This window comes from Primulina eburnea, chromosome 5, assembly GCF_022965805.1.
Source record: "Primulina eburnea isolate SZY01 chromosome 5, ASM2296580v1, whole genome shotgun sequence".
NCBI lineage: Eukaryota > Viridiplantae > Streptophyta > Magnoliopsida > Lamiales > Gesneriaceae > Primulina > Primulina eburnea.
Window position 1 is genome coordinate 11,466,905 of NC_133105.1, and position 12,389 is coordinate 11,479,293.

General features: G+C 33.3%; 1 protein-coding gene across 2 annotated transcripts; it reads right to left on the minus strand.

Annotated features, from left to right (window-relative positions):
- Positions 1 to 685: 685 nt before the first annotated feature.
- LOC140833003 (pentatricopeptide repeat-containing protein At1g79490, mitochondrial) lies at positions 686 to 4,246 on the minus strand. 2 transcript variants are annotated; one of them, XR_012118220.1, is made up of 2 exons: positions 1,448 to 4,246; positions 686 to 1,100 (listed from the first exon to the last, which is right to left on the minus strand). XR_012118220.1 is itself a non-coding variant. In XM_073197361.1 (1 exon), exon 1 carries the CDS (start codon positions 4,014 to 4,016, stop codon positions 1,599 to 1,601), a length of 2,418 nt encoding a protein of 805 aa, XP_073053462.1. In that variant the 5' UTR covers positions 4,017 to 4,246; the 3' UTR covers positions 1,426 to 1,598. The 2 variants fall into 2 exon arrangements, 1 of the variants encoding a protein (XP_073053462.1); XM_073197361.1 differs by lacking the exon at positions 686 to 1,100 and having other exon boundaries at positions 1,426 to 4,246.
- Positions 4,247 to 12,389: the final 8,143 nt, after the last annotated feature.

Sequence of the window (12,389 nt, forward strand, 5' to 3'; positions counted from 1 at the left end):
TGTCTTTCCAACAGCTGCTTAAAGGCATGGATCTTGATGGATGCATCTCTCAGGCCTCAATAACTTCCCTATAAATACAGTGCATATTTTTGGAATCAAGAGCAAGAAAATGTTGTCATAATGTGTTCATAATTTCATATGCTTCCAATATGTTTTCATCCTTTATTCTAACGATATCATAAAAGATATTCCAGTCCCCACCGCCATTCTTGTGCCTTTTTCAAAACCATCCCAAAGTTGAATCTTCCATTTCAATAATCTAAAGCATGATTGAAGAATCTCTTGAAGCACATAACTGGTTACCAAGTTACCATTTGGACGATCATCAGGCCATGACCTCTTTTCACGGCCTCGTCACCACCCCCACCGGAACTAGGATTGGACTCGGAATATCTTGATTTACATGGCGCTTTTTGATCTGTTGGCAGCATATTTGATTTTTTTAACCCAAAGATGCAGAAAAATATTAGGCTTCAGTTGGTGCCGATTTTAGTTCAGTTCGATTTATCCGGTTTTAGATGAATAACTCGGTCTATTCGGAAAAATATAGGTTACCTTGAGTTAAAACAACTTGGTTCGGTCGGTATGTATCACTTGTACTCACCTATCGAGTTGTTACAAATACCACATGCAAGATGCTGACATTAATATAAAAATGACCGAAGGGACGCTGCATGAATTGAATGATTTTTGGTATTGCTTCATCGGGGGAATACTTGAAGTTAGCAAGTGTGCCTGAGATTGCATTGGAACACTCGATATCATCATTGGCAAAGCATAAGAAACAAGAAATGCAAAATATTCATATCATTACAAACTAATATATCATTTTTAAGCTAAGAGCAGTGATTCCAATTGATCAGCACAAACAATACATATCCCCACATCATTCGGATTGCACTCTTTCTTCAGCAACAATTGATTCAACATCCTCAAACAATGAACGTACTTACCAGCCTGAAAATAGTTCCTCCATCACCGCGGTTAGGAAATCACAGTGACACCGAATTAGAATCCATGGCTTCACAGGTTGATGCAAATCGACCATTAAACAGCACTACAATGCAGCGAAGCCAAAAAGGAATGTTCGCCTAAAGCTACTGAAAATGAAATGTTAGAACGAGATGGCATGGTTTTGCAACCGATTTTCAAAGGGCGATTTAGGATTTTTTTTTTCTTTTTCTTTTTTTCCCCCTGTTCATCCATGGATCACACACTGTTTCCTTTTCATCAAACAGGGATGTCAAATCACCAATGCAAAATGAACATGAACAGCCAAACGGTTTTGGCGTGTTGACCTTAATTTGATCAAACATTGGATGGGCTTGGATTAATAAGCTCCTCCGATGCAATATCAGACCAACTAAACACGGCTTAACAGAAAGAACTTAGACTATATAGCAAAACAAACATACAACACATGGCAAGCCATCAAATGATTGATTACCCGATGTGACAAGAAACTCTGGCCGTTCCAGAGACATCAAGATACAACGGTGTTCCTACCAATAACAGAAATGTGAAGCACATGGTTAAGAATGTCCTTTGTCCAACAATTTTGCTAGACACACAAAAGCAATTTTCAATAGCTTTCACTGTTACAATTTCTTTCCGGAAAGAAGCGGTTTAGGAGGGGACAAGGATCTGATTTCAGGTGCAGAACAAGGAAACAAGGTGTTAAGCTTATGCATCAGAATGTCAGATCTTGATGGAATCTCATTTAAAAGAAATTGCTGGACAATTGGTTTCTTAAACCACTCTAGCACGGAATCACCCGGAGCCCTTAAGACAACCTTACTGACCTCAAATGGAGATTCCACGGAGCTTAGCATCTGTGCTACAACTATCTTCAAAGTTGGTCCAGTGACTAACTTAATCCGTCTTGGAACAACACCATAATATAACATTCTTTTTCTGAATCTATGAAGTGTATGCACAACCGCTATAAGAGCTGCTCCAACAGACAGGTTCCTAACATCGAGAGACCACGCAACATGTTGATCGAACACAATAGCTTTAGGAAAAAGCTTGTTTTCATACGAGACTTTCCATACACACCGAGCACGGTTAATTTGTCCCATTAGCACCAAGTAGTTAAGGAGGACATTGACAAAGTATCTAGCAGCTCCTTCTTCCAACTCATAATCAATACCTTGGAAAAACTCCCTCACAAACGACAGAACTGGTTGTTTCCTCTGTTCAGGTCCGACAAAGAGTCCGCACAAGAATGCATGAGCTTTATGGTTTGTAGCACTCAAAATTGACATTAAATGCCTCTCATTGTGCTCTTCCTGGCATCTTACAAGATAGGCCAAAATTGATGTGTAAAGAATAAGATCCACCTTTGCAGAGGCATTAACATATGTCTCAAGGAGAGGCTTGGCGGAGTCATACAAACCACACTTCATGCACGACTCAAATAGCTGCCTAATTATGAAGTTGTTTGTTCGAATGCCAGATGAACCCATGAAGCGCAGCCACCTCAAAGCAAGATCAATGGAACCATCCTTTATATAAACCATAAGAACGTCACTAGCATTCACCTCAACAGAGTAACCCATGGCCTTCATCTCAAGCAATATCTTTGCAGCCACATCCACTAGCTTCTTTTTTGCCAGCAAAGTCAAAAGAGCTGTATAAGTGCTCAGACTAGGTCTCAAACCAGCATTTATCATGGAGTTATAGAGCTTCATGGCAGCATCCATTTGCTCAGAAGCAGCATGCATTTCCAAGAGAGAGGAGTAAGTAGATGGAGTAGGTAAAAAACCAGCCTTTTCCATGTCTGAGAAGATGGACATAGCTATCTCAAGCTTCCCGGATTTAGCATGGGATTCAACGACCAATGTGTAAAGTCCATAGTTAGGTCTGAATCCAGCTTTTTTCATCTCATCCCAGAGTCTTAGTGCTGTCTCCAGCTTTCCAGCTTTAACAAATGATTCAATTAGAGAAACAAACATGGATCCCGATGCCCTTAACCCAAAACCTTGCATTTCCATATAAATTTTAATCGATGTATCTAGTCTCCCAGCCTTGCCCATTGTATCAACAAGGGCAACAAAAATCCCAGGAGTTGGTCGATAATTCTTTTGTTTCATCTCCTGGAAAAGCTTCAGTGCAGCATCAAGGCGGCCAGATTTTGCAAGGTTTGGTATCATCAAGTCATAAGTGGATGCATCTAAAGAACACCCATCCTTTTCCATGTTCTCGTAGATTTCAAATGCCTTGTAAGGTAGCCCTTTATTAAGAAACAAAGTTATGAGTGAATTATAAGTTTGAGTATCAAGTTTACAAGCCAACTCCTGAATTTTCTTGAAACAACAAAAGGTAACCTCCAATTTCTCAGCCTTAGCCAGATATTGAAGCACCCTACTGTATGCACCAAAAGACGGTGTCCCATTTCCACTTGAATCACTAACCATTTCCTCAAAAATTGACTGAATACCATCGAAATCTCTGCTCAAATTCAACTTGTCAAACAACATAACATAGCACTCATCATTGGGAAAATACCAAGATTGCCTCTTGGCCCACCTAAACAAACTCATCAAAGCATCACTATCATCTATTATCTTCAAAGCCTGCGTAACATGAGTCATGTTTGGCACAAACTGCAGCTTATCCAACTGTGTCTCCATTTCAGGCCCCCACCGCCACCTTCTCACAACCTCAACAATCTTAGCCACAGCTGAGACGTTCAAAATGGGTTTTTTCAATCCACCTACCATCACATGGTCATCAACACGAGGCTCAACCGACCTTATTCCCCTACCAGAGTAAATAACACTGCCCGATTCATCCAAATAGTCTATTTCTTCCGTCCACTCATTGGGCTTTTCACCACCACGCTTCCCGGAACAGTAATAACGCTCACTTGTCCCAAAAAAGATTGAGACCAACGATGAATTTGAACTGGTATAACTCCAAAACGGTAAAAATCGAAGCTTTACAAGACTTTGCTGAAATATGTTTCTTGAATGCCCGACATTTTTGTACAACAACAGGCTACGCAGTACCATTTCCAAGAGCTAACATATATAGATAAAGAAATTCAAATTCAACAAAAATCTTTCGTACCTGGAAAATAACCTCAAAAAATTCTTTCACAGAGCTAAGCAAAACCATAAACCCTTGATCATTCTCATTTTTCGCATAAGCCTGCCAAGGATTCAGTCAAATTTTAGGCTCGAATTTGCATACAAGAACGACCCAAGATCCATACTTGGGTTGGGTCGTTTGTCGAGGGAGGGGCTGCAAAGATTAGTATTTGAGCCTTCCTTCTTCTTCTCTTTATTGGGCCAGTCCAGTTCATGGAAAGTGTTCTAATATATATATATATATATATATATATATATATATATATATATATATATATATATAAAATAAAGAAAACTGCACAAATATAAAGTAATAATATTATTCATAAAACTCATCATTTTAAGTTGTGCCTTATTTTCAATTTTTTCGAATAAACTGATCTTTTATTGATATTTTTTTATACTATATCTTCTTACTTTTCATTATTATTATTTTAAACAACATTATTTAAATCAGTTATAATATCTTATAAAAAGAATGACAAGAGCCAATAATATTACTATTTTAAAATAAAAAAATTAAAAATTAATTTTTTGTTGATATATTTTTTTAAATAAAAAAATTCGATGTAAAAAATAATTTTATGTAATACACAGGAACACCCAAGTATTATGAGGCAACAACGCTCATTCGAATTAGATTCAATGAGTTCTGGAGGAAACATTCTTATCATACAATAATCTAATGGGAAAACCATATTTTTAGTCTTGTAATTTTGTTATTTTACGATTTTTGGCCTTATATATTTCAAATTTCAGTTTTAGTCATGTATTTTTTTGTTTATGAAATTTTTAGTCATTTTTCATCGAGAATACTGATGTGACATTATAAATATCATCGCCGCATCAATGTTGTACGTCAAGTAAGTTCATTGTCACTTCATACATGGACATGATTGGTGTGCAACATATATATATATATATATATATATATATATATATATATATATATATATTTTTTTTTTTTTTCTTTTTGTTGTTAAAACTATTATCATAGGGCTAATTGCGTCAATCTTCAAAGACATAAAATTTTCTATAAAAAAAATATTAATAGGTTAATACATTCTCAATTTTCAAAAGTTTCACACATTTCATCCATACCATATGTTTAAAAAAAAAAAAATCAGGCACATTTATCTCCGCTCATAAGGAATTTTGTGTCACATTTGAAAAACAGAGGGTCCAAAATGCTAATAATTTTACATAAGATGTTTTTTTTTCGTAATATTTTTTTTACAGTTCTACCCAGATGAATTGGACCGAGTAATAAAATTCATAAAACCCGACCCACTTAAGTTAGATATTGTGTCATTATATAAAACTTACTAGATAAATTATATGGATCGATTGAAGCCGATCTCTTCTCATTCATGATTCATCAACTCCCTCATAGCACTCTTTAGAGGTTATATTCGATGTAGGATATTTATTGATTTTTATAGATTTTAAAAGTTCATATGTATTCAATTAAGACTTTTACATACTCTATAGAATTCTAATAGTATTCAAAATAGACTTTCATAAAATTTTAAAAAATTAAGTGGTATTCAACATTGATTTTCAAAAACTCTATAAAAGTCTATAGGTATTCAAATTTTCAATAGAATTTTAATAATTTCAAGAAGTTCATTAACATACAAACATTAAAGCCTAATGTATAACTATAAATTGTCAAAAATTGTATTTGGTTCAACCAAAGATTTGGATGGATTTTTAAAACTTCTAAATTATACACAAACTATTTAGAGTGGGTCTCATGTGAGACCGTCTCACGGATCTTAATCCGTGAGACGCGTCAACCCTACCGATATTCACAATAAAAATTAATACTCTTAGCATAAAAAGTAATATTTTTTCATGGATGACCCAAATAAGATACATGTCTCACAAATACGACCCGTGAAACCGTCTCACACAAGTTTGCCAACTATTTCTTTCTTTCTGTGTCGCTTCATATCACCTCTCTTCTTATCTTCTATCCTCTCATATATATCTATCACTCTCTCAAATTTTCGAAGTATATCTCTATATATATTTTCATCTTTCTTTTTCAAATTTTTCATTTTTTTGCTGATTGTTCATTTAGTAATTTTTTATTTTAATATCATAGGAAATTTTGAATTCTAGAATTGATTTTATGATTTATACAAATTAATGTAATATTCAATAATAATAAAATATGATCTAAAAATATGTCGCCTAATTATTAATAATTGAATAGCCTCGCAACAACTACAATTTTTTTGAATCTTTTTAGCATTTTCAATTAATATGTAAGTTATGATATTTTTATACAAAATTATATCCACATAATACTTAAAAAAATTATTTGCACATGTATATTATCAATTCAAAAACAATGTTACAAATTAATCAATTGATGTATTTTAAAAAAAATTACAAACATGCATTATAAATATTGAAAAACTATTTCAAACTGAATATGTTATATATATATATATATATATATAATATATATATATATATATATATATATATATATATATATATATATATATATATATCAATTAATTATTGATTCAAATAAATTAATAAAAAATAATATATTATAATTAAGTACAAAATTTATCAAATTTTATAAAAAAGAAATGCACAAAAGTCTAGAAAAATCTTGCAAATAAGTCTACATGAATCCACATAATTCTGTGAGATTCTGTAAAAGTCAATAAAAATCTATCAAATTCATAAAAGTCTATCATTTGAAAAAGTCATTAAAACTCTGAATTGAATAAACCCTACTATATTTATTGGGACACGAAAATGTTGATTTGTTGGTTTTTTAATATATATAAAAATTCAAACTAAAGTGAGAGTATCGGTTTTAATGAATGGCAAGTTTAAAAATTTATTAAGAACTAACAACCAAATCCACAAACCTAAATGTTTCTGTTTGCATGATCAATTTAAACTGATTATTATTTTTTTCTTCAAAAATGAATTATTTTGAGCATTTTTAAATATAATTTAAAGTTCCTAAACTACTTATTATAGGATAAATCATTTTGTAATCTATGACAATGGCCATATCATTAATTATTAGGGTTAAGTGCATATAATATTTACGTCTTTGAAATTTCGAGATTGCTAAAAATCTGTCATGAAAAAAAAGATCTATTAACCCCTTACATTTTCAAATCTTTAGCACACGTATCCTTGTCTATATGTGTTTCAGATGTAACATGTGCTCAAAAATCGAAAATACAGAAAGTTAATGGATAATTTTTTTTGGAGATTTGTCTACAATATCGTGGATCATTGAGGTAGTGTATGTAAGTAACCTTATTATTATTATGAATAAAAGTGGGTTTCTTTAAATATATGAAATAGGAACATAATCTGTAAATTTATATTCTGTGATGGCTTTATGAGGAGAATTAACTTGGTAATTAGTGCATAATCCCATGTAATTTTCTAGCCCTAGCTTTTGTTTTGGTTCTTGTAGTTCAGAGTGTCGTCAATCTAACAATACAAGAGGTGAAAAAGATGGTTCAAGTCAGATTAAAGAAGTTTGATAGATGGGTAGATCATTGAACAATCATTCGTTTTGCCCAGATCAAGACCCTTAAGAAGTTGGAGATATTGAAAAACTAGAAAATCAAATACTGGATCGGACTGAGACAAATCTTATATCTGAAGCATTGGAAAGAAGAGATTTCTTGGCAATGGATGCGAGAAAGTACTCTTTGGATTATGTTGAACAAGAAGAGAGACCATTTTAATCCTCACAGTCCAACAACCAGAGATGATGCAGTCGCGATAAGTCAGCTCGAGATGGATGCTCTTGGGCTTTGTATGAATGTGAAGGTGATGTGATGCTATAAGATTTACAACTGCCCCCGCCTCGACCAGAGACTACGGCTGCCAACACTCGATCAATTTAATATATGGAAGATCAGATCGAACTGATAGATCAATCCAATCAAGTGAACAAATTAGATCTTCCTGATCAACCGTCTAAGCCTGATCCAGCTGTATCTCAATGAGAGCTTTCAGGTGTATCAGTCAAGCTTTGATATGATTTCATTAGATAACTTTCTTGAAGTTCCACTCACTACTACTGCCGAGATGTTAAAATACATGGATAGCGTTGAAGTGGCTCGTATCTCTTCCCTTAAGCCCCCTGAATCTATAATTACTTCCTCGTCAGACTGAGACAACAGAGATTGCTGAAGATCCGACTACTCTGAATCCTCCGCCGAACCAAGGAACAGAAGAACAACATAATACTCCTCGGATTCAAGAGACATATGTTAAAGAAATATTATATCATTTGTTTCAATAAGATCAGCCGCCTCATTCCGTAGAAAATCAAACTGGACATAATAATCTGCAGATCAGTTCAGAACAACATTTTATAGAGCTCAAACTGCCTCATACTTAACTAGTCTCCTCTCCTCCACATGAACAAGAACTAGAGCATGTCGATGCTATTCGTGAAAATCCGAATCCCTGAAGTCTGGAAATAGTGAATCATTCACTCAATAGTTCGAAGAGTGAGATCACTGGTCTTCGTGCTTATCAATTAGCCTCCAAATTGGATCTGGAGCTTTACGATACCAAGATCAACTCTCATTTTGCCAAAGCACTCAAAGTTTTCAATGATCATTTTGGACAGGTTGCAGATCTTCGAATGACTCAGATGAAATCTGCAGCCAATTTGACCAGAAGGATTGATCAAGTTCAGGCTGCCCTATCAAATCAGATCATAACTGAAAGAATTTGTTGTTCATAATTAAAGTATTGTAATGTGTGTATCAGAAGTTAGTGTTGTGATCTGGTGTTGGCAACACTATGGCACAACATGCAGCGGAAATTAATATCTAGCACACACGTAAGCGTTTAATAAACGGACAACAGTTATTTCAATTATGCACAAGTACGGATACTTGTGCAATGCCTCATGGCAAAAAATCACTAGAAAATTATGTAAATTGTTTACATCAAAAACAATACTAGTGACAATAAAAAAGCTTAAACTCATTGGCACTCAAGGACAGCAAAATACATCAGGGTAACTAATACTAAAGTTAGATGCATAATAACAAAAACCGCGTTGCTCAAAACCAAACACAATCACTCTTTGATCAACACTCTGCGTCAGTGTTTTTCTTCGAGTATTTGCAACATCAATCAGCAATACTATTGTGACGTCAGTCAATCGCTCACAAGCAACTTCAACGCTGAGATCTTCAATCCCAAAAATCCTGCAGCAAGCACGATATTTTTCTTCAGAAGCACACACATTCTTCTCTCCATCTCTTTTTATATAGTTCTTTTTTCATCTTTCTCAATCTCTTTCCATAGATACTCGAGATCCTATAAATAAGGAAATAAAGAGTTTATTAGGAATTGAACTCTATTTTAGGCTAAGATACTATATCTTATAGATAGATCCTAAATTTAAATACATGGAATAAATCTTATCATATAATCACTTTAAATTAATATAGAGATGCAAAATTATAATATTTCATTAAATAGAATATAGATTAAATAGGAATAAAATATTCCTTTCAAAAACCATTGGCACACAACTCTCTGAAGTTGTTAATTTTATACAAACTGACAAAGGTGATGAAAAAAGGGGGAAAAACCCAAAGAAAGCTTAAATCATATGATCTGCGTCCTCTTCCTATTCCACCTGCTTAGCACAAAAACTCGTCTGGTGGTGGTTCTGGTAGTCATAGCAGCTCAAGTGGTAGCCATTGCAGTCCAGGACATGGTACTGTTGGTTATAAGCCTAGTCATTCATCACAATATTCTTTTTAAAGATAAAATGTTTTTTGTTTGATGTTCTGATTATATGACTATCTATCTATAACAAGTCTTCTTTCAGTGATTGTCTTGTGTTTTTACTTAATTTTCTCATCACAAAAAAATAAATAAACATTGTTAAGATAAAAATTTGGACTTAAATTTTGGTGATCACAAACTAAACTAATATGATAATATTAAACTGATATAATATGGATACAAATTATTGAACTAATGATTTCTATATGTTCAAATTTTAAATTAAATAGTCGAGATTAGATGATCCACTTTCGGTATTTAAATAAAGTTAGAATAGATGAACATGAAATCTACTTGATAAGATGGCTCCAGTATATTAAATACTCAGTTTATATTATTTTTATATATTATTCTCTTATGCATATGTTATATATCATAAAACTTATAAATGTCAGACAAATATTTATTGAGCTATATATTATAAATATCAAATCAAGGTAAACATTTTACATGGTTGGTAATACCAAACTACTGTTCAAATAGTATCAAGAATTCAATATGATGATAATATTCATATATAATAAATCAAGATAACCACTTTAAATTGTTGGTAATACCAAACTAATATTTAAGTGATACCAATAATTGTTGTAACATATAGTATCAATAAATCAAAACTCTCATGTATTAGTAGAGTATAAAAATGCTTAAATAAATTAAATTACATATAACATACATAATAAATAAATATTAAACAATATAACTAAATATTACTATTTTATTATCATATCAAAAGCTTCACATTTTCATCTCGACTTTGGAAGATTAGCTACTCATGATGGAAATGAAAAACTTTTAATATATACTTAGCATGATAATTGTTAGAATTAAAATTATTGTGGAGATGCTAAGGAAAAACCAGTAGATGTTGGATTAGTACAAAACTAGTTAAACCAGTAGACGTTGTAAAACAGAGGTACTTGTATCGCGCAAAATTGTTAGAATGGAGATGCTAAGGAAAAACCAGTACATGTTGGATTAGTACAAAACCAGTAGATATTGTAAAACCAGAAGTACTAGTATCACACTAAAAACTTGCTCGAATAATTTCTTAGCTAAAACCAGAACTAGAAGGATACAAAATTCGAAATATACACTAACAGAATCTTGCGTATCTCAAAATCTCTAAAATATTACCGTTGATCTATTAACATGATAGCAGCATTTATTGCTTCATTAAATGCCATTAAATGCTATACAAGAACATTTAAGACGGTATACCATTTTTGGTATAAACTGCAACTGATTACTTTTGATGTATTCTGCAGGGTCCATTTTAAGCAATAAAGCTGAACCACCAAAAGAAAAGAGCCGTTCAGTTTTTAAACGTTGAATAGAGCCTATATATGGAGATGAAGGATTTTGTGAAAGACTACCGAAGCATTGAACAACTATCTAAATTGAAAAACATTATTTGAGCATTGTTAGAACTTTCAGTTATCAAAAGAGCTCAACACTGAAAAAGGCAGCACACGCTTCATTGCATACTGTTGATCATTGAGATCATATTGTGCTAGCTACTTCAGTCATATCTTCTTAAGCTATTCATTTCATCAATTCATTGATAGAAGAATTTGTAACAGGAAAAGAGTCTTTTCCAGAAGTTAAGATTATTCAAGAAGTTGAGTTGTAAAGCTAAGGGTTTCAATAGGCGAAGGGCAAGTCCTATTGAAGTGGGTGTGTACAATTGTTGTGTTGTATTCACCAAAGTCTTTTAGTGATACCTTCTGGAAACAGAAGAAGGGGAGACGTAGAAGATTCATCTTCGAACTTCCAGAAACAAACCTTGTGCTATCTACTGCTTTTCGACTTTATCATTTTTCACCCACTAACCAACAGCTCGTTTTCCGTACATTATCTTGTGATCTGCTGGTCTTTATACTTGAACAAGAATCATTAAAATCTCTAACAGGATTTTAGCACATCAGTCGAAAGAATTTAATAAGTTGGCCATTGAGTTTATTCAACCCCCCTTCTAAACTCAACCCGATCCTCAACAAGTGGTATCAGAGCAGTGTTATTCTTGTTCTGAAAAATATTTATCAGATATGGCTCATTTCAGCAAAGTTCCAATGTTCTCAAAAGAAGATTTCGATGATTGGAAAATCAGAATGCACGCTCATTTTGCGGCTCAAGATTATGACATGTGGTATGTCATCACTGATGGTCCATTAAAGATCCTAAAGCCAAATCCAGCTATTGCTATCACCAAAGGTGCACCTCAGATGCTTGAAAAACCAAGATATGAATGGACAAGTGAGGACAAAAAGAAAGCCAATTTTGACAACGTTGCGAAGGACATTTTATACAAGACACTCGACAAAAATACCTTCAGCAAAATCAAGATGCGTCATACTGCCAAGGAAATCTGGGAAAAATTAATTCAGATATGTGAAGGAAACGAAGAAACAAAAGAAAACAAACTGTCTGTAGCCATGCAGAAGTTTGAGAATATGAAGATGAGGCTGGAGAAACTATGAA

What these genes read in the sequence shown, in the direction of transcription:
- LOC140833003 (XM_073197361.1), bottom strand. Translation starts at nt 4,016, where the DNA reads ATGGTACTGCGTAGCCTGTTGTTGTACAAAAATGTCGGGCATTCAAGA.